The sequence below is a fragment of the Python bivittatus genome, unplaced genomic scaffold, assembly GCF_059951505.1.
Source record: "Python bivittatus isolate LINGU-HERP-01145 unplaced genomic scaffold, Pbiv_v1 ctg000980_np1212, whole genome shotgun sequence".
Taxonomy (NCBI): domain Eukaryota; kingdom Metazoa; phylum Chordata; class Lepidosauria; order Squamata; family Pythonidae; genus Python; species Python bivittatus.
Window position 1 is genome coordinate 4,096,627 of NW_028277125.1, and position 23,026 is coordinate 4,119,652.

Here is a 23,026-nt window from a genome sequence, read left to right on the forward strand (position 1 = left end):
TTTTTCTTGGTCTTCAGTGACTCTGGATATGACTCATCACTCACTGCTCTGTGATGGGTGTGGGTGTGGGTGTGGGTGTGGGCAGGATGGAAGAGGATAAAAACGGGTTTTTCCATCATGAATAGAGCTTGGAGAAGAATTCAACCCAATTTTCCCATTGTTATCAGACTCCCTTCTCTCTGAAAAAGTGTTCCACAGAAGTGTACTTCTGACGGCATTCTCTCTTTTGCAAAAAATTCAGAGTGTGCTTCAGATGGAGGATGGCCTGCCTTCCCTTCCCTTCACCAGCTCTTGCAGGCAACCTCCTGCTCACAGAGAGACCAAAAGCCAGTGCTGTGAGCTATAGGCTGCATTCATACACCACCTAAAACCTGGTTACTGAATTAACCTATTTTATGGGCTTGCACAATTGAATAAACTAAACTAACCACAACATGGCAAGCTTCTCCCCCCCAAAAAAACTAAACAAGGTTAACATTAATCAAGGTTAGCAAGTGGCAGTGAATGCAGCCACTCAGTTTTTACCCAACTTGGTTAGCCTGTCTCCCATAACATCTCCCTGTCTGATTCGATCCTGCAGGGTTGGTGTGCTCCAGGTTCCTTCAAGTACAAGCGTCATGAAGACCTGACTGTGAGACCCCTCACTTCATCGCGCTTGCCGTCTTTTACCTTTATCTTTTATCTTTGATTGATTTTATTATAATTTCTTTGATCGTTGTGAGCTGCCCAGAGTCACTGAGAGTCGGGCAGACATACACAAGTTTAACAAATTATTATTATTGTTGTTGTTCACACAGTCACCCAGGTGTTTAGACTGGATTTGGCATTTTTATCCACCTATCGAGTCCTTCCCAAGGACCTGGGATAGGCAGATGTTGTTTGATGGTATTAAGGTATCGTCGCAGGATGGAAGCTGTTCCAGGCAAAGCTGCCTTTTGCAATTGACTGAGGGTGATTTTGTCAATGCCGATGGTCTGCAAAGGGTGCTCCAGATGTTTTGGGATTGCACCTAAGGCACCTGTAACTATTGGTACTATCTCTGCTTTCTTTTGCATTATTATTATTATTATTATTATTATTATTATTATTATTATTATTATTATTATTATTTGTGTTATAAGCAGTGAGCAGTTTCCTCTGCAGGGGCTCAGCTTCTGCATCACAAGGAATTGAACAATCGGAGATAGAACGGGAATGAAGCAAATTCAGGGCAGAGAGGAATGGATGAATCCAGGTCTAGTTGGTTCGATAGCAGAATTCTTTTTTTGGCTCAGATCTTACCTAATTTCTTGTAGGAAACAGTGAAAAACATTCTTCAAAGAGCAGATCAAAAGTAAGTTCAAAACTTAGAACCAACTTCTACTGGTTAGTTGAAATAGGGAACATCAGGCTGCGGGAGAGCTTTGCAAAGTTGCTGCTTTCAATGTCTGGTCTGTGCTTTTGAGTTGTCGCACAGAACCCTGATGGTCGAATCGGTTGTTCACAGACTCCATCTGGTGCCAGCTTGGATCTGGGAAATATTGGGGAGGTGACGGGGTCTTGCACTGAATTACTCCAAACGGAGTTGGCATTGGTCTGAGTTACTCCAAACGGTAGCGTGTTCTCCTGAGCTTGGAGCTGGGAGGAAATTTGTCCCAGAAATAGAGGGTGTTTGGGGTCATTGGGTGGGCCAGACAAGACAAGAACGGTCTCCTAAAACGGTCCAAATCCCATGCCAGCCCAAAAGTGGATCCTGTCTCAACCTCCCCCAGGTCACTGAAGAGCAAACCTGTTTTCTGTGTCAAGAACTTTGTCTTAAGCCAAGTGAGAGGTTATCAGGGCACGGCTGTCAAAGGCCATCGGGCAGGACCAAGCCACCAAACCGAGTGTCCTGGTGGCAGGAGGCAATTCCCGGGGTGCATGGCACCCCCCAACTAGCGCCGCCTTCTGCCAGCTTCTCTGCCCTGGCTCCTGTCGGCCGAGAGCCCCGGTTGGCTGCCTCTCCCTTTCTCCCTGCCTTCCACGTGGCCGCGGTCTTTCCCACTGCAGAACGTCAGACCTTTTGAAAAGTGTCAGTGATGGATGAGGCTTTCCCCCCTCTTTTCTTCCCTCTTTTCTTCCCTCTTCTTTCTTTCCTTCAAAGGCCACAAATCTATTGGGACAGCAGGCAGGCTGGAGAGCGTTGAAAAGTCGAGGGGCCGCGGGGAAGGGAGCCGCGAGGCTTGGTGCGCTCTGGCTGTCAGGCAGGGGCCCCTGGGGACTCTCCCCACTGAGGCCATGTGCTAGTGGGAACAATGCCCCAAGCAAAAAGCATTGCTCTTCTTTGTCCTGTCGCTTAATGCTGCCAAAGCCTGCATGCTCATTTGCAATGTGTCCAGGTCCTCCATGGATAGTGGAGGTTCTACCGAGCTGGAGCTTCTACAGCCCCGTTTCTGAACCCCCCAAGCTAGACTCATGGAAGGTGCCCTCTTGGGCTGACCTATAAATTGCTGCCACAGGTTCTGTGATGGTTTGCATTGCTGGAACAGAGTCAGGCCTCCTTGAGCTGAATCATCAGACTCGGCTGGTCTTCTGCACCTACCCCAGAGCTTACTCACCCTCTCAGCCCTATCGTCTTTCTTCTGTCTGTCTTTGGAAAGAGAAGATGGGTTTGCAGCAATGAGGAGGAAGGCAGTGGCATTCCCCTTCCAGCTTGTATTATAAAACTGCCCTGCAGCTTCTGCTCATCCCATGCATGTTTTCCCAAAGGCTTTTCCAGGGCAAGAGGTGGGAATGAAGTTGATGATTTAAAAGAAAACATTATGGATGGAAAATCTGCCACAAGAACCCGTTCATCTCCTCCTTCTTTAAAGAAAAAAAAAACTTTTGGATAAATAACTCGCTTTGAGAATTTGAGTGTCTGTTAAATGTGGTCTTAGTTTCTGCTGCTTAAAAACTCCTTCTGACAAGGAACGTGGCCAACCTGGAGGTTGCCTGCCCCACATTAAGTCCCCTGGATGGGCAAAACCCACCAGGAGAATGACGGGGACTTCTTGGCCCACACCAATTATTTTTAGAGTCCAGGGACTAGCAAGTCCCTGGTTGACTTCTAGTTACTTTTTCCCCTAGTGGGATGAAGGGTTCTTACTAATCATTTGAATGTCCTGCACACTTGAACACGATTTACAAGCATTAGGTGGTTAATTCTCACTTGTGGACCCAATTAACAAACGAGGAACTCAGGAGAAGCTGAGTAGGGCCAGAGGCCGCTCAGGCAATTGGCTCGAACAGCAACAATTTGGAAAGCTCCAAGAAGGCATGGTGCCATCCTGAAACTTGAACCCAGGGCCTTGTATCCGAGAGACAAGCTTCTGCTGTAGCCTAGATTACCTAAGAAATATTCCCTCCTCTGGCTGACACTTGGCGTGCGGCTGCCGGTTTTCCATCTGAACTCCCCCCCTCTTCCTTTGTAGTGGTTGAGATGGGGTAGGTGAAAGGAAGAGTGACGTCAAAGTTCCTTGATTTGCAAGTGGCTTTAAAAGCACATTTATTTTGGAGACTTTTTTTTTTTCAAAAAAAGGGGGGGGGAAGAAAAAAGGGAAAAGAAAAGGTTTGGCACAAAAGGATTGTGATCCTGCTTGTGAACCGTGACCACTGCTGCTGAAATGATTGTTGTTATTAAGTCAAAGAGGAGGTTATAAAAGAAATCAGACCTCTGCCCCTGGGAAACCCGGAGTTCACCCCATGAAAAGTAGGGTTTGGGGATCTGAAATAAAGCTGAAGCATATTCTAAGCCAAGCTTCTCCTGTTGGCCCTGTCTTCCAGCATTGGGCTGTAGTTCCAATCGTCCCCAGCCAACATGGAGATGGGGGTGGCAAGGGTTCCAACCCAGTGTATCCGGAGGGGGTCGACTTGGGCAAAGTCACCCTGAACCGATTTCTTAAACGTCTTCCTTTTGCCAGCCTTGGGGACAAAACAGAGTGAAGCTAAACTAAACAAAGAAACACGCAAGAGCATCAAAGCCATGTTGAGTGAGATTCTGCTCACTTACTCCCCCCTCTGTACCGTCAGTATTTTTAGCCTGCGTTCATGACCACAAAAAGTGGGACGTCGGCCTTAAAAAACAAATTAAAGCCAAGATGTTAAGGACTTTGGAAGCAAAACCCACTGCTGGGCTTGGAGGGAATGATTGCGCGCTCCCAGCTTGCACCCAGCCCCGCTTTGGGTGAGTGTGTGCTGGGTGTGTGTGTACACACGCCTGTCCCTGAGCTCTCGCGATGCTCCATGGTGCCCAGGCTGGAATGCCTTTAGGAAAGAGATGCTTATATTTCTGTCAAGTGTGGAAGGTTTATCCTGTGTGCAAGCGCCAAGGTTACCGTGACAGAGCGTTTTGTCTTGGGGAGAGCATTCTTTACTGAAGGGGTCAGATGGAAAACAGGCGTGGGGCTTGAATGGTTTTAATTTAAAAATGTAACGAGTCAGCAGCGCACACCCCGATTGTCATCCAGAGCTGCCTCGCCATGAAGCTGGCCAGTGGGCTTTGGTCTCCCGTTTCTGGCTGCAGGTTCCCAGGATCCAAAGATCTTTCCTTCTCTGGAGGGAGGCGCCCAGGGCACGGGGAGCTGTCTTCTGCTCCCACCACAGGCCCATCTGGGCCATCCAGGCTTTTGCATAGGAGACTTTGCCCTTGGCTTATTTATTTATTGCCTTGCTAGATGGATATCCTGCCATTTCTCCCAGAGCTCAAGGCAGCGGGACGTCACCCTCCCGCTTCCTCCGTTTCCCCCCCAACAAGCCTGTGGCAGAGGAGGACCAGTCCCCAGTCGCTCAGGGAGCTGCGGGTGGATGGAGCCTTTCTTCAGCACCTTCATCACTACCCCATGCTGGTCCATCAGACTTAACCTCTGACGGACCTAGAAATTCTAGAGGTGGAAGAGGCCTCCAGGCCATGGAGTCCAACCCTCCACTCAATGAGGGTGCCAAAATAAAGCGCCCCAGAGCCTCTGCTTGAAGACATCCAACGAAGAGAGGTCTCTGGGCTGTCGGTGTCAATGGCTGCCCGTCCTTCCTGTTAGGAAATCTTTTCTAATACCCAAGTGGAATCTGCCTTCCTGTAACAAACACCCATTATCCTGGGTCTGCATTCTGGAAGGGGAGAAAACAGGACCTTCTTCTGTGTGATAAAACCTTGGCTGGATTTTCTGAAGGCTAAACATACCCAGCTCCTTCAAATTTTCTTTGAGGGATTTTCCAGTGGTCTGATCATCCTCCTTGCCCTTTTCTTAACCTGTTCCAGTTTTGGGGAATCCTTCCTAAAAGTCTGGTGCCCCGAACTGGAGAGAGTACTCCAGGTAGGGTCTGACCAAGGCAGAGTTATTTGGAGGATTAGCTCTTGCAACTAATGTTGTGTCACTTGCAGATTTAACTAGCATTCCCCCCACCTCTTCATCCAAGGCATTAATGAAAATATTGAAGGACTCAGCACTGACTCTAGTGGCAGACCACGTGATACCTCTCTCCAAATTACAGAGGGTTATGTATCTACTTAGTTATCGTACTCCTGAGCCCACACATTTATGTCTATGGCACTGCCATTATCTCTTTAGGAAGTTATCAGAAAAGTGTAGTCATCTGGTACATCACGAACTCTCCAGGAATTCTCAAAGATAATGCATAAAACGTCCAGCCCGATCATCAGCTAGTTCTTTCAGTGCCCTAGGATACAGTTGGAGATTGAAGTGCACTCAGAATAATGCACCAGAATATATACTTTTTTGTTGGTGATTTTTTTTTGTTTGTTTTTGTTCCTTCGAGTCAGTTTTTTTGACTCCTGGTGACTGCCTGGACTAGTCCCTGCAGTTTTCTTGGCAAGGTTTTTTGGAAGTGGTTTGCCATTGGCTCCTTCCTGGGGCTGAAAGAGAGGGACCAGTCCAAGGCCACCTAGTTGGCTTCATGCCTAAGGCAGGACTAGAATTCATGGTCTCCTGGTTTCTAGCCTGGTGCCTTAATCACTACACCAAACTAGCTCTAGGCCAGTGTTTTTCAGCCTTGGCAGTTTGAAGATGTATGGACTTCAGTTCCCAGAATTTTGGAAACTGAAATCCATACATCTTCAAACTGCCAAGGTTGAGAAACACTGGTCTAGACTGTACCAGAATAAGAGCTGAGTAGCTCTGCCTTTTCGTTCTTAGCATTTTGCCTTCTTCAGCGTTACTGATTCTTTCCTTTTCCTTTATCTTTCCTTTACGTTCTTATCTAAAGAAGCCCTGTTTGTTATTCTCGGCATCCTGGGCTAACCTCAGCTCCTTCTGAGTGTTTTGCTTTCCTGACTCCAGCTCAACTGTTCTAGGCTATCTATCTGTTCACTTCATTCTCCTACCATTTCCTGAAGGCTTCCCTTTTTTATTTTCAGCTCTTTGCTTTTTGTACAGCCACGCTGGCTCCTTTTCCTCTCCACTGGAATCCTTTGCAATCATGCTTTCCGTATCTCCTTTAAGAAGAACTTCTACCCATCCTTTTCCATTAACTTCTGCCACGGGAACCCTCTGATCAACAGAACCCTTATTTTTTAAGTCTGAGATGTGTGTTTAACCATGTTCAGTTTTAGTTTTCAAAATTAAGAGAATCTGGATTGGAAGAAGATGAATGTGGTTTTAAAATTGGAGGAAGAAATATTAGTAACCTGCACTATGCTGAGGATGCTACTCTGATAGCTCAAAATGCAAAATATCTGTAAGCCCTAGTAATAAAAGTCAAGTGAAAAAACGGGATTAAGGAAAACCAAACTAATGACAATAGGTAGAACAGCCAACCTTAGAACTGACAATGAAGATATCGAAGTGGTGGAGAGCTTCTGCCTTTTAGGATCAACCATCAAGGAACAAGCAGTCAAGAAATACGCCACAGAATAGCACTTGGTAGAACAACCATGAAGGCCTTGAAAAAGATATTCAGAAACTGGGACCTACAATTGCAAGCCATGGTATTCCCTGTGACACTCTATGGGAGGGGAAATTGGGCTTTGAAGAAGCAAGATAGGAAGAACATTGACACTTCTGAACTTTGAAGAATGCTCCCACATTCTACAGTGAATAGTTCTTAACCTGAAGTTCTTAACTTCAGAGTTTTCTTTTCTACCTCCTGCCACTAGGATTCAGTTTGAAGGCTTCCTGAACAATCTTGTCATGCATCTTATAACAGCAGTCCATCATGTAGATAACTCAGAACCTGGTCTTAGAAACTATCTCTCCAGCTATCTCCATTCACTTAACTGTCATTGATTTGCAGTGTTTTATTTTCTCTTCCTGGCCTTCATACATGGATGGGAAGGATGGATAGGAATAAGCCTCCAGAACCTTGAGCTTCCTTCCAAGGTTTTCACAAAATCCATGGTGATATGGTTGTAACTGCTCTTTGCAGGAACATTTGTCCCCACATGACATATGCATATTTGCAGGAAGGGTCAATTGTCAGTGGACTTGATAAGTCTTGGTGTTTGGACAAGGTCTTTGATCCTTGCTCTTTGGCAAACAGCACACTTCATGAGCTGATGGGACTGGACAGCATACATTTGTTTCTTTTCCTCATAGGAATGAGTCGCTGACATGAGTTTTCTCTTTGGACTCATCCACACAGTTCAATGATGTGCTTCCCTCTTGTTCTTGAGGTGGGAGGAAGGTATCTTGTTTTGAAGAACTGCTGCCCCCACAGTGTTCCTCTTACGGTGCCTCTGGAACAAGATCAGTAGAGTCACTGCCCTCATATGGGGCAATGGTTGGCTGCTGCTACCAGGCAAGCAAGGAGGTTGAGAGGAACAGAGAATGGGAAGGCAATTCTTCTCCTTCTCTGTTCCCTGCCTCTCTCCCCCATTGCCACATGTGGATCCTCCCTAGGTAGGAGGTCCTTCCACCCAAGCTGCCTCTTTTCGACCACATGGTGTCCACAAGAGCTGCATCAAAGTGGCAGAGACTTCCCACCTCCAGTGATGGAATGGAAGGAAGAGAGCCAGTAAAAGAAGCTCTTTTTTCTTCTGCTCGCAGTGAGTGGTAGCCTTTTTTCCCCCCTGCCTAACCCTTCCCCTTTCCTCTAGGGCAGTGTTTCTCAACCTTGGCAACTTTAAGCTGGCTGGGGAATTCTGGGAGTTGAAGTCCACCCATCTTCAAGCTGCCAAGGTTGAGAAGTACTGCTCTAGAACAATAGCCTCACTCCTCCTTTTGCATAATGCCCTTCAAATTTTCAAAGACTGCTTTCATATTTCCCCTATCTCCCTGTCTTTGTGTAGGCTAAACACACACAGATCCTGTAACTATTCCTTGTGGGGCTTACATGCCATCTGGATAGCCCTCCTTTAAACTTGCTCTGATTTGTCATTGTCCTTTTTGTTCTGTGCTGCTGAGAACCAGTCACAGGAATCTCTTAAGTGGAATCTAATCAGGGCAGATTAGAGGGGATCAATTACTTTCCATGATTAGTTAATGCACCTTTTGGCCACTAAAAGGACCAAAAAGCATTTGCTTTTTTAGTAGCCACATCCGATTGCCGGCTTATGTTTTAGTCTACAAGGGTCCCTAGATCCCCTTCACACATATTCTTCCCAAGCCAGGTCTCCACGATCCTATACTTGTGTCTTTCATGGTTCCTGCCTACATGTAGAACTTGATATTTCCCATCCTATTCATCTCAGCCCACTTCTTAAGCCTATCTAGATTTCTTTGAATCTTTTCTCCTTCATCTAAAGCATTAGAGTTAACCCTTCCAATTTTTTGTCATCTGCAGAATTGATAATTACCCCCTCGACACCCTCATCCAAGCCTTCAACAGTTTTAAGAGCACATGGCCCAGGACAGAGTATTGCCCAGCCACTCAGTACTTCCCTCCAAGCTGAATGGGAGCTATGAAGGAGCCCTCTTTGGGTGTGGACCTTCAGCCAACTGTGAGCCCATTTAATTGTAGTATCATCTAACCCAGGGTTTCTCAACCTCAGCAACTTTAAGATGGGTGGACTTCAATTCCCAGAACTCCCCAGCCAGCATGGCTGGTTGGGGAATTCTGGGAGTTGAAGTCCACCCATCTTAAAGTTGCTGAGGTTGAGGAACCCTGATCTAACCCATATTCTACCAATTTATGAAGGAGAATACCATGAGTCACTCTGCTGAAAGTTTTGTTAAGATCCAGCTACTCAATGTGACCTTCCCCTGATCTAGTAACATGATCCAAGGAGATAAGGTTAGATTGGCATCATTTATTTATGACAAACCATGCTGATGCCTATTTAATTTAGTATGCCTATCCAAGTGCTCATGAACATTGGAAGATCTTGCCCAGTATAGACATCAAGCTGACAGGTGGTCTGTAGGTTCACAGGTCCTCCTTTCCCTTTTTGAAGATGCAGATGACATTTCTTCTCCTCCTCCAGATTTCTGGGACCCCACCAGTCCTCTAGGACAGTGTTGTCCAAACCTGGCCACTTTAAGATGAGTGGACTTCAACTCCCAGAATTCCCCAAGTTTGGACAACATTGCTCTAGGAATTATTTGAAACTGGAGGTCCTGAACCATCTCTGCCACTCTTAAAAAACAAGGCTTCTACTGCTAAGCTGCATGTCCTGCCCAATTCTTGGCTATCAAGATGATCCATGACCTACTAGGAGAAAAGTTAGATTTCTGTCTCCTCCCTCTAACACCACTTTTTCCCTGCTAAGAGAAATGACATCATGTATCACCCGTTCTCCATGTGATATTTACTTGTGAAAAATAGTTATAAATTACCTGTTCTCTTAAAAGGCACTGTGTCATATTCTCTTATCAGTAGGGTATCGAGGATACTGCCTTCCTTGCAAGACTTATTCAAAGTCTTCAAAGATGAAAATGAGACACATTAAATGCTTTGTAGGAAGAGAGCCGTGTTAGTGTATGGGAGCCCAAAACCCAGTAGGAGACAGACAGCACCTTTTCAGACTCGTACATATTATTAGAAGGCATAAACTTTTGTGAACTACAGCTCACTTCCTCAGAGATTGCTATCGCTCATGAATGACTGGTTCTTTATTTATTTAATTTGTATGGCTGCCCACCTCAAATGCATGACTGGGCAGCTAAAAATTAAAAGCAAAACGAAAACAGTAAGCTAAAACTGTATGTGAAGCGCTTTGAACACCCTAAAGCAGCCTTTCTCAACCTTTTTACGCCAGAGGAACCCTTGAAATAATGTTTGGGTCTCAGGAAACCCCGGCATAAAAATTGCAAAAAGAACCCCCCACCACCACAAATTTTCCAATACAGTTCACCTCTACCCTACACCATTCATGTTTGACGACGTGTGTAAAAGCAGCCGAGCGGCAGACTGGCAGCTAAAGCACAGTGCGTAAAAATTCCCACCACCACAAGCACTGGCATTGTGTGGTGCACAGAGTTCAAAAAGCAATTTTTATTTTATTTTATTTTTATTTTATTTTATTTTATTTTGCAATCATGATCTCTCGTGGAACCTTTGGGTTCCGTGAAACCCCAGTTGAGAAAGTCTGCTCGAAAGTGTTACCTAAAGGCCGCTCCATTCCCTGCTTCTCACACAGACCTCGGGTTATCAATTAAGTAAGGGACCTGGTCCTGCAAGGTAAAATATTCCTTTAGTACCTAGCAAGAAGCAGAGGGTGCCTTGCAAAAGCCTGTTGTTTGAACTGCATCAGACAGAGGCAGGTTTTCCTCTGCAGTTTCCCAGGTATGCCGTTCCCTTTGGGGCTCCCTTTCCCTCAATTCAAGGCATTGTAATCCAGGTTACGGCCTGTGAAAGGAAGAGATTTAGACTGTGGACTTTCACAACTGAGCTGGTCTTAGTTTGCAGTTTCCTGGTTGGGAGACATCCAAGGGCGCTGTGTCTCCAGCAAAACGTGCCTTATCACCTTCGAACAGATATTTTCAGCATCCCACTAAATGTCGTATTTGGTGTAAAGTCCACTCATTGGTTGCTTAGCTTAATTAGCAACCTTTCCCCTGCTATTCTTTCCCCTTTTCACTCACTGTTTTCTAACTGTCACTTCCTCATTGAGGAATTAGCCCACGGATACCCTCCAATACAGTGTTTCTCAACCTTGGCGACTTGAAGATGTGTGGACTTCAACTCCCAGAATTCCCCAGCCAGCCCTGCTGGCTGGGGAATTCTGGGAGATGAAGTCCACACATCTTCAAGTCGCCAAGGTTGAGAAACACTGCTCTAATGGATCCTTGGAACATCTGCCATGCCTGCTGTCCTTTGCAGTCCCTTTTTGCTAATGCCCCAACCTGAGCTTTCCCTTTAAAATAGCCATAGCCCGTTGGAAGAGCAGGTTGAAACCATGCTTGGTGAGGCCCCAAAAATCTGGGGAGAGAAGAATCAGCCAGGGTTTCAGCAGGGGAGCAGCTACACCATTTACAAAGTGAGCAATAGAGGTCTTGTAAAGATTTAGGCTGGGAAGCCGTAGAGTTGTAGCCTTGATATAGCTGGAAGACTGGAAGGTACCAGGTTGGCAAAGCTGGTGTAAACCGAAACCAAGCTCGGGAGAGAAGGGTTGCCAGAGATGGCTGCTTGTGGGCGGGTGGGCAATTAAAAATTGGGGACTATGATTTTGTGCATGAATTTTTGTGCACAGCCTTCCCTGTCCTGTCCTGTCCTGTCCAGTCAGTCCAGTCCAATCCAATCCAATCCAATCCAATCCAATCCAATCCAATCCAATCCAATCCAGCTTCAGTGCCTTCCTGACGCTGTCTGCTAACGTAGAGTCAAAGGCCTTCACTAGCCGGGAAAGATTGGAGCTCTGATCCAGATGTCCTGTTCCCAGCGCACATCCCCACCACCATCTTCACTGATTGACCCTCTCCTTCCAAAGGTGAGGCTCTCTACCTCCCCAAGCCCTGCAACCTCCCCAAATTCCGTTCCCAGTAGAGTCGCTCTCCTTGCACGAAGCCCAGTCCTTTTGTGCCGGAAGCCAATGAGCTGGAAAGCACGGTTTGTGAAGCACGGAGACTGGGGTGCGGCATGATCCTCCCGCGAAGAACACAGCTGGGTGATGGATTGTCTGGTTGTCTCTCTGTCTCCCGCGAGGACGTTCTTGCCTCATTGCCTTTTCTGTATTCTGCAGAAGTGTAAGCTTTGCTTTTGTGTGCTAGTTGACTCCCCTGCACGGCTCTCTTGCATTGGCCTCCGTTTCCAAGAAATCATTGCAGGGATGGAGTTCGTTCCTTGCTGTCACTCTTAATGCTCTAGCCACTTCTGGAAGCAGACCACCGGGTCCCCTTAGTCTGTACCCCCAACCCCTCGCCACCACCATCCAAAACTCTGGATGAATGCGCTGCCTGCTGTAGAAAAGACTGCTTAGGAAAGCGGGGGGCTGCATTCCTGATGCAAGTCGGGCTTAGATTTCCCAGAAGGTGGGGACAGTCAAGCAACACCGGTACCTGCTGCTGCTAAAGTGACAGCTTCAGCAAGTGGTCAGAAAGATCTAGGATAGTGTTTCTCAACCTCGGCCACTTGAAGATGTGTGGACTTCAACTCCCAGAATTCCCTAGCCAGCAGGCTGGCTAGGGAATTCTAGGAGTTGAAGTCCACACATCTTCAAGTGGCCGAGATTGAGAAACACTGATCTAGTACACGGATTCAGACCTCCTCTATCCCCAGCGCTGCTGTTCCACAACACGGCTGGGCGCGTGTTGTTGTTGACATACACCCCAGGATGAATCCACTTTGGATCCGCCCTCACCTTTGCTTCAGACTTCCCCAGGGCAGCGAAGATGGCCGTTTTAATTCCGGCCAGCGAGCCTGAGTTGTCCTGATTTCTGTTGGAGGTCCTGCCAAGATGCCAAGCATTGGTACAGCATCTAATGAGCCAACGGGGGTGGGGGGCACATAAAATGCCAACCGATGGAAAAGCAGCTTAATAAAGCTTTCGTAGGCTGTTAATTTTAGTTTGCAATTTTCTTTTGGGCTCAGAAGTAGAAATGTTTGCAAATACAGCCAGCCTCTCTGTAGTGATCCTTCGTTCGGAAAGGTCAGAGCTCTCCTCCCTCCTGCAAGAGTCCAAGAAAGTTAGAGCAAGCTCAGACTCACTCTAGGTGGCCTTCATGGGACTTTGGTTTCATTAACACCCTACAGACTCAATTAAGCATCCCTCCCTCTTCTCCCCAGCAAACAATGCAGCCTAACCTTTTCTCGAAGCTGCTGCATCAGAGTTTCGCCCTCTCTAGGGCAGCCTTCCCCAACCTTGGGCCCTCTGGTTGGCCAGTGCTCGCTCCCTGAAACCCGTATCTGGTCTGTACCATCCCAGATTGCAGTTGGACTTCCTGGGATCCCATCATTGAGCATGTTCCCCAAAGGGAAAGGATCCTTGAATGCAGAAAAGTATCATTTTAGAGTAAAGGCTGCCAGTGTACCCCCATATCCTAGGTCCTTTTGACACGAACATAGGGAAGCATTCATCCTAGCATTTTATGCAGATGTGGTCTGGAATTGCTCTCCGGTGGGTGAAGGATTGTATTTGGCATGGAAAAGTTTTTTCTGCCCAGGGCTATTGAATCTGGGCTGCCTCTCCACTGCCTTCCCCATCTCCTTTTTTTTCCTTCTTTTTCCATGTGTCTTCCCATTGCTCTGTTCAGCTGTTGGGACTAGTTGCTTGCAGCCGTTGGGCGATCTAGGGAAGGAGTAGTGAGTAGTTTGTCCCCTCTTCAGATCAGAGGTGTGTTTGACTGCCCACCTTTACAGCCGGTCCTATTCTAGTTCTTCCAGTTGTAGATTTGAAACCAAGGCGGTTCTCCTCATCAGAGCTATGCCAGCAATGGGTTTCTGATTGAACCTTGTAAAATTCTTTCCAACAGCCTTGCCCCCACCCCATGCGATGGACCATAATTTCTACCCGCACCACCATCCAGAATGAGTATGCTAGCTAGGGACGATGAGACTTATTGTCTAGCACATCTGCAGAGCACCAGGTTGGACAAGGCTGTTTTAAAACAAAATCTGTCCAGAACTGTATTGGATTTCTTTTTTTGATGGCATAGCCAAATTAGTTTTCCCTCCCTAAAATGAACTGCTGTTGGATAACATCAGAACTGACACACTCTTTCTAAATCCTTTCTTGGATTTCCAGCAAATAATCCATCTCCAGTTCTTCCCAGCCACCATTCTTGACTCCCCATGTTTTTTCCCCCCAGATCATATTTAGCCCCTTGCTAAACACAAGGCCAAACTGGAAAACCTTCCAACTTCTCCTTGGGTAACTCCATGCCAAAGGGAGAATTTTTCACCTTTCCTTTGGCTGTTGCCTTCTCTTCCTCTCCCCTCCAGAAATTTGCTGGAGGGCCTCTGAGAAAGAGGTTCACAAGATCGCCAGGGGCTTCGTGGTGAATCTTCCTTTCCATCCGCGGTTGTAGGGCACGGAGCCCATTCATTCATCTGGTGCAGGGTTGATGTGTGGGTGGTGAGTTTGCTCTGTGTGTGTGTGTGTGTGTGTGTGTAGGGGGGAGCAATCCTGACCCATGCCATTTCAGAAGAACCGCAAACACTTTATCGTAACAAAAGAGTGGAAAAAGCTAGTGCTTTTCCTACAGGGCATGTGATTCCTTCTTGAGGTTTGGAACCTAGTGTGATGTTCCAGACCTTGGTGGTTGCGTGTCAACTTTGGTGAGGGTGGTTGCTCCCATCAGCCTTTCCGGGTTGCTGCTGCAGTTGAGAACATTGCCTAAATGTGTTTTTTTTCTTTTTTCCCCTCTTTTCCTCCCCTCCCCTCCTCCTACAGCTGAAGCTCTCGTTTACTTTGGACAAGGAGAGCGGGATGCCACAAGGCTGTTACAGCTATCAGTACCGGGACAGCAACAAGTAAGGCCCGAACATTGTTCCCTTGCAGGAAATGTGGTAGGAGTCCCCTTCATTCCACTCACTTGTGGGGAAGGAGTGGGAGGAACTGGAACTCTTCAGCCCCACAGGGATGTGTTAGCTTTTTTAATGAGGCACAGAGTTTTTGCCTCTTTTCCTCTTCTTTGTATGCCACCTCCCACATAGAAGCTGTTTGGTCCTGCAGGACAGTTCTCCAAGATAGGTAAGACTAATGATGGCTCTGTGAGTTTCACAGCTGAGCATGGATTTGACCCTGGGCTGTTAGTATCCAGCATTTCACCCTTCCCATGGACTTCCACTGTAGGCAAATGGACATCAAGGGTTGAAAAAGACCACCTAGATCAGTGTTTCTCAACCTTGGCAACTTGAAGTCCACACATCTTCAAGTTGCCAAGGTTGAGAAACACTGACCCAGACTGACAAAAATCAGGAGTTTCCACATGGGTAGGGTGTAATAAATGTTGGACTAGTCATTCTTGACCTCTTAAAAGCAAGAATTCCATTATCTGGACAAGACTGGGAGTTGAGTTAAAATCAGCCAAAGCTGAAGGCAGAACCAAAATGATAGAAAGGTAAAGGCAGCCTTGTGGCAAAAAAATTAATCCCTTTTCCACCACGTGCTTGCAAGTTCACTGTCCCCAGTCAAAATGGTCCAGGAGTAAGGCTGGTTTATCGGAAACCAGCTTAGCCAAGTCAAGGCTTAGAGCAAGCTCTGCACTTCCCATCAGAGCACACACACTGTTTTGTTAAGGAGTCAGTCCTTTAGGGTTGAGAAAATATTTCCCCAGGTTACAGAACGGCAATACGGAGACTTTCTAAATGCAGTCCTTGAACCGGGGCACCTGATACATACAACGCTGGAGGCCCTTCAGGAACGTCAGTCAGTTGAACCACACATGAAGGAGGATCGTGCCTTTGATGCCCAAGGAAGTGAAACATGATGAAAGCTTTTACCCGTTGCAAATCCAGTCCCTGCCCTCATCCCTTACAACGGACTGAATTGCAATCTCTCTTAGAGAGAGAGACAAGAAAGTCATCCCGGCCAGTGTCCCAGCACTAGTAGGAGAGATGAACTGCTTGAAGTCTGCTCCTTGAATATTCATGAGCAAAGTCAGACCCAGAAGGGTTCCCAAGCAAAGTCCTTGACTTCTGGAGGGGGAGTGTGTGAATTCATCCTGCCCTTCCTGGGCTCCTCAGTCCCCAGTCTCAAGACACTGTTCCAAATCTGCATTCAGTTTCTTTCATTTACTGTTCCTTAAGGCAGTGTTGTCCAAACTTGGCCACTTTAAGATGAGTGGACTTCAACTCCCAGAATTCCCCAGCCAGTTGAAGGCCACTCATCTTAAAGTGGCCAAGTTTGGACAACACTGCCTTAAGGCTTTGGAAGAGGTTACGGAGCGGAGAAATTGAGCTGAAGAACCTTATATATGGCTATTTTCTCATTCCGGGCACTCTCAGTGATTTGTGCAGATAGGCAGCAGGCGTAGGGGAGCCAGCAATCAGTTATTTCTCAGTTAACCTAAGCTCATTCAAAATTTACAGTGCTTTCAAAAGAGGCTCAGATATTGGTTGGGTCCCTGGTGCAGGAAAGATTCAGTATTGGGGGGCACATTCCCCTGTGTCTTGGGACCCTCCTGGGACCCTCCTGGGACCCTCCTTTGCTTGAATTCCCTGAAGACAAAATCTCCTAACCCCAAAAGGACAGAAAAGTGTCACTAGTGTCTATTTGAACCAGGTGCATAAACTCCAAACCCTGACACTCCTCTTCTTCTCCTTCCCTTTGATAACTCCAAGGAAGAGATGGAATCTGTCTGATATTTTTTCTGTGTTTCTGAACTTCTAGACTAGGGAACTGTGATTTATTTCCAGCTAGCTACCTAGGGAAAGGCAGGGCCAAACCCCTATTTCTGACCCTGAATTGTTCCCTAATTGAGCTTCAGTTCAATCACAGTTATCCGAATTTGATCAGAATGGGAAACAATGCTTTGTTTAAAAGTAGAAGTGGATGCTTCCAGTCTGTAAAAGAGAAAGGGAGGGGGCTCACATCTGCAGGTTTGTGCATCCAGTGGGTAAACCAGTGGTTCCTGTTGTATCTGAACCAGATGTTTTGATGCTTCATCCTCCCACGTAGAGACATACAGAAGGTGATTTGAAGCAGCAAGAATTTCTAACTGCTCCAGTGATGTGGGGCAACAGCAACCAATTCCAAACCTGCCACCCGTTCCCTGCAGCTTTATACATTTGCTGAAATGTGGTGTGCGGGGGGGGGGACCGTTTCGACTGCCCTCATTTAAACACTCCAAGAGACGGTGCGCGCCACCTGCTCCACATCTCAAAAAGTTAAAAACAGTTTCCATTAAGAGAGGGCTTTTTCATTGATCGCTCCCAGATGGCTCCAGGGTAAAGCGAAGACATTTTAATTCAGAGAAGTTGTCAGCCTCTCAACCGATTTGCTGCTGAGATAAATGTTAATCTGGCAGCAGTTGCTGTTTCTTATTTAAGAGTTTTTACAACTTTTCTGTTTTTTCTGTATTTATTATTGAGCATTTTTTAGTGGGTGTTTCTCAACCTCCACAACTTGAAGATGCATGGACTTCAACTCCTAGAATTCCCCAGCCAGCATGCTGGCTGGGGAATTCTGGGAGTTGAAGTCCATGCACCTTCAAGTTGTGGAGGTTGAGGAGCACTGTTTAGTGGAAAAGCATGATACAAATATAGTGACTGATGATGATGATGATGACGATGATGACAATGGTTATAATGATGAAAAAGTGTTGAGGCTGATAGCAAACCATGTAGTTTCCAGTTCTGCCTGGTGCCTGGCAAGAAAACCCACCGTTTCAGAACTGGGCACCGAACGTTTCCCTGGAGGGGCTTCTATCAATACTCCGCCTGTGCTCCCCGTCAGCCCCTCTGTCAGCCTTGAACCAAAGGAGGCCGTCTGAGAGTCTGGCGTTTGTGCAGAGGACTAACCCAGATTTCTTTCAGTGGCTCTTAAGTCTTATAGTCCAGATAGCCCTGGCTCGTTTGAGTGTCTTCTGGTTTGTTTTTCCTCCTCTGGCGCCCCGCAGACATTCGAGAAGGAAAGGGTGTGTTTTCTGTTTGCTGTCCTAAGATTTGTGGCAGGGCTTCCACAGGGAAGGGGGTCAAAAAAGTCAAGATGGCAGCCAAAACCATGCCATAGAAGCCCTGCCCTTTTCTGATGCACATGAAAAGGGCGGGGCTTTCATCGCATGGTTGTGGCCACCATCTTGACTCTTTTGACAGTCCCCCTCTCCGACTTGTGGAGCGGATACTTTCCTTGCAGCCTGTGGACCCGAGGCAGGTGTGAGACGCTTAGGCATTTGGTAGCCTCCAGCTGCGGGCACTATGAAAAGAGGCTCGTGGGTGATCTTGCGAATTAACCTTCTTTAAACCAAAGCCTTGGAACTTGGTGGGGAGGCAAATGTTGGGAAAAGCCACCCGCTCTCTTTGCTGCAGCTGCCAGCAGAATTTCCTGAGGTCAGCAGGAGTCAGACTTGACTTAAGGGAGACTTTTGGCCGCAGGCAGACACCCTTTCGCCACAGCTCCAGTGAGGGGGCTTCCCAGGAGATGGCTCCCAGGGTCCCCCCAGATGGAACGGGGCAGCAATTTGGTCCTTTCCTGTGATGGGGGCCTGTTTTTTACAAAGACAAGCTCCTTTTACCTGCGCTGATGCCATAAGACAGAGCGGTTGCCACGTCAGCTTTCACCTCAAGAGCTTCTCTGCCAGAGGAGTAGGGACCTTGTGTTCCTGCTCTCGCCTTTTTCAAGGCTCTCACTCGCACTTGTCTTCGCTTTTGAGAAAGCCCATCCCGTGCCGCCTTGCCCCATACGGCTAGGCAGGGTTTCACTGGGGCACGGGTTTACTGGGGCTTAGGCCAGTGAGACAGGAACCCCTAGCTAAACTTGGCTGAGCTCAAGCAAGTCTGGACCTTGGACGGGAGACCACCAGGAAAACCAAGGGCTGTGGGCTAGACTGGTAAACATCCCAGAGGAGAGCAAAAACCAACTGCTTCCGTATTGTTGCCAGGACACCTACCTCCATGAAGTCAGCAGGAGCCCAGCTTGATTTCAAGGAATCGTAGGGTTGATGGAGGCTTTGCTTTTGCTGGGGTGGAGCCTTTCCTGAAGCTAAGACTTGGCATCCTCAAATGAATGCAAAGTATCCCCCTCTTTTGCTCCCCCAATTTTGTATCCCCGATTAATCCCAACTCCAGCCAGAAGCAACCACATCAGCAATGCTGATCTGGAGGGGTCCAGTGGCCTCATGGTCGTTCATAGTGTCAACCGTCCTCCCCCCAAACCAGGAAGGTTCATTCTCAGTCTCTGCGTCACAGCTCTGAGAAGATGTTCCCCAAATAGCACCAGGCTGAGCAGATGTCACCCTACCAGGTGGGGCAAAATGCTTCTACCACCCACCAGTGTTAGTTTTTAACTGCACTGACTCTCTGCAAGGGAGTCTCAGGTTCACCCTGCCTTTGTGACAACTGTGCTAGCCCCTGGTTCAGAACATGGTAGGTGATCGGCTTGACTCCATACAGATTCCAGCTCTTATAAAGCTCATTTGCCTAAGAGAGAGGTGCGCGTTTGAAGCCAAACCTCACTTGTTGGATCAACCCCAAACCCTACCTCGTCCAGTATCCTTTTTTCTAGGAAAAGCCCTCAGAATGGAGTTTCTCCAATATTTGGTATTCAAAAATACATAGCCTTTGAAAAGGAGGCTCCGTTATGCAGCATCGCTCCAAACTAATGAACTCCAGATGTCCACCTGATTCAGACCATCAGTTTGGGCTTAAGGAAGTTGCCCTCTAAATTTCTGGAGGGCACCAAGTGACCTGCTCCTGCCTTAGGCAGACGAGGTGGACCGAGATTTGTTTTTACGTTTTTCAGTATCCTAAGAGCACCCAGTGGTCTCCCAGGGCTCTCTACTTCTTTGAGATCTGGCACAGGAAACCGAGCCCTGGACTTGGGAGGTTGAAGGAGTTTTGCTGGCTGCAAGGAACAGCTGGCACCCCGACATTTTAGATACTGGCAGCCCCTTCTCTTGAGGGTGTCCATCTGAGGGGCTTGTGAGGATGGGTGGGCTCCATCTGAGCCTCTCCGGCTAGGGAGTTCTCAGCCCCCCTCCCACGGACTTCTCCCCTTTAAAAAAAAGGAGAGAAAGAAAGCTTTTTGGATTTTCCTCCCCCGAATCAGCGGTAATGAACTTCACAAAGCTTGTGCCAATCGTGAAACACGAGCAGGCTTGCATAAGAGGGGAAGCTCTGCACGCCGGGTCAGGCATGGTACCGTCTCCCTGCCAAGAAGGTGCTTTCTCATGCCATCGTGGATTGCTTGTTTATTTGTTTAACCATCCAGCAAGGGGAGTCCAATGCCCCTCTTGGCTCTTGGTCCCACTGCTGGACTGTGGGATCGCTCTCCTTTGCAATCTGCACTCTGGAGCAAAGGAGAACCAATCCGATCTTTCTTCTGCATGACATCTCATCAGATCAGTGTTTCTCAACCTTGGCCACTTTAAGATGCGTGGACTTCAACTCCCAGAATTCCCCAACAAGGCTGGCTGGCTGGCTGGGGAATTCTGGGAATTGAAGTCCACTCCTCTGAAAGCTGCCAAGGTTGAGAAACACTGGTCTAATGTGTTCACTTACACTTGTGGGGAGGGAGAGGCAGAACAGCTTGTAGATTGTTGGATCTTGGGTTACACTGTCCCTGATTGTCTGCTAGGTGAAATGAACCCCTCCCCACTGGGTGGGTTGCTAGTTCATCTGGTGCAGTGGACGCAAGGGAACTCCAGATGCAAACTTGAAGGGACAGCTTGGGTTAGATCTCAGCCAGAACAGCAGGGGCAGTGTGTATGGTCCTGTGCCGGCTGTGTGTGTGTGTATTGAGGCTCTTTCTCATGGTGAGAATCTCCTTCTGCAGGGGGGGGGGTGCGCGTGTGGGTGCGAAAGAGTACTACTGCAGTTTTGCAAAAGCAGCAGCCAAACGTTTCTCTCTGAAGTGTGTTAAAAAGGCGAAAACGATTTTAGGTGGCATCAACAGAAACAGAGGAAAACTCCAGTTCTATTCCACCATGCGCTGATCAGACCCCACTTGACTGACTGTGTCCAGTTCTGGGCTCCACGTTTGTGAGGGAGGCCAGCAAACTTGAAGATGCAGAGGGAGTGGAAGGGAGGCCTGCAGAAGGGTCCGACAGTGCTCTTCAGACATCTAATGGAGCGTTTCCTCCCAGGCCAGGCCAAAGGGAAGCAGTGTAGAGATATGTCCTTCAGCAAAGACTAATGCAGTGTTTTTCAACCTTGGCCACTTTAAGATGCGTGGACTTCAACTCCCAGAATTCCCCAGCCAGCCAGCCTTGCTGGGGAATTCTGGGAGTTGAAGTCCACTCCTCTGAAAGCTGCCAAGATTGAGAAACACTGCATTAGACTTTGCTGAAGGACACATTCCTAGACTGCTTCCCTTTGGCCTGGCTTGGGAGGACAATGGCTTTGTGGTAGAGATGACACCTCTCAAGCAGCTGGCTGGAATTCATTGCCCATGGAGGAGAAGTCCTTGAAGGGGTGTCTCTTCCAGGTCCTTTCCGGATCTGCTTCCTGGGTTTTTCTCCACCTGTTTGTGTCTTTCTCTGGGAGGTGTGTTCTCCCGCCCCACCCGCGTCCTGCCACCCCACTGCCCTCACCCTGCCACAGGAAGGATGGGTGTGCTTAAGGAGAGGGAAGTAGGCAGTCACGTCTCTGTTTTGTGAAATCTTTATTAGCTGGATGCTGGGGCAGACAGAAAGGCAGTAGATGGATTTTCACACCCACAGATTTCTTTAGTGGCAAGTGTATGAGGTGTGGGGGGCTGCATGAATGGATGGATTTTTTTTTAAGTCTGGGGTTTTTTGCTAAGTTCTGAGAGTCTGGACCGGTGTGGAAGGCCTGCTGTCGTTCCCACTCTTCAAATAAACCCAGTGGCCTGGTTGACTGCTGCAATGGGGATAAATCACTCACAAGAGATTAACATAGCTGCAAAGAAAAATCCAAGAGAAATGATGAGGAATTCTGAGCTCCATTGCCTCTTACAGAGAGCAGCGTCCCTTATTTATCGCCAGGTCTCTCTTAGTTCAGTAGCTACAGTTTGGTCAAAAGGGGAAGCTGAGGACTGAGGACTTAGTCCTTTGGTCTGGTTTCATGAAGTGAAAAATCCCCTGTTCCAAGCAGTATTGAAGGAAGACAGAAGGCAGGCCTGAGCCTCCAGGGACCTATTAGTTTCCTGGAGGAGGCATGAATTCCAGCCATTTGTCCTCTCCAGGTATGTCCTCTTTAGCAGAAGCTCTTCCTCAACTGCTTAGATGGCACCGTCTTCGGACGAGCTTCCCCGTCAGAGGCAGAGGCGGCACGCTCAGCCCCTGGGGGCAAAATTGCTCAGCTATTTTGCCACTGAATTTCAGCAGCACAAACCTGGGGGTAGGGGGGCATGAGGGCCACAGCCAGCCCACCAGTTCTGCAGGTGGGACCCCGGAGTCTGATTTCTTGCGAAGCAGAGATGTGCTTTGTCAAGGATGGGTGGTGGAGCTTGGCAGGTGGGCAGAGAGGTTGGTCCCAGTAGTCTGCCTGCAGTTCAGCTGAAGTGAACAGGGGTAAATTGCTGGCACCGAAGATGATCACCAGAGGGTTTATAGAAGTAGGCCGAGCGTCACTGGGCCCCTGACAGCCATGGTGTCTGCAGGGAGTGAACTCTGGCTTAGCTGTGGAGGTGTCGTGTGGTCTGAAGGCTCCTGGGATGTTGACCTGTTGCGTGCTGAGAAGATGAGACCTCCACCTAAGATCTGCAGTGGGGTGACTTCCCTGGCCTGTTGTTACTGTAGGAGGCAAGGTGCTGCAGTGCGGGGGGGTGTGTGTGTGTATGTGTGTGTGTACACGAGTGTGTCAGTGTAAATGCTGGTCATTAAGGTAAATACCAAGAGAGAGTTGCAAATTACAGCTCTCGGGATGCGACTGTATAACCACTGTAGCAAATCTTGATTTAATAGCCTGGTTCTGGCTCCGCTGTACAAATGCGGCTGCTGAGGGACTCGCTAAGCATTTCACAAAGATTAGCTGCTAAATTGGCCAGCAAGGAAACATTTAATAACGGTGGAACATAATTACTCATCTCCTGCTCCTGCCGCTTGGCTACGGGGGACAGCGACAGCTTTGCAGGCGT

The 23,026-nt window shown here is 47.9% G+C and overlaps 1 protein-coding gene across 2 annotated transcripts in view; it reads left to right on the forward strand.

Annotated features, from left to right (window-relative positions):
- The window catches only part of DIS3L2 (DIS3 like 3'-5' exoribonuclease 2), a 185,995-nt gene that overhangs the window by 138,560 nt on the left and 24,409 nt on the right, over positions 1 to 23,026 (forward strand). For both annotated transcript variants that reach the window (XM_015888176.3, XM_088132547.1), the window contains one exon: positions 14,720 to 14,799. In XM_015888176.3, the coding sequence (XP_015743662.1) occupies positions 14,720 to 14,799 (80 nt within the window). The remainder of the gene's footprint in view (positions 1 to 14,719; positions 14,800 to 23,026) is intronic.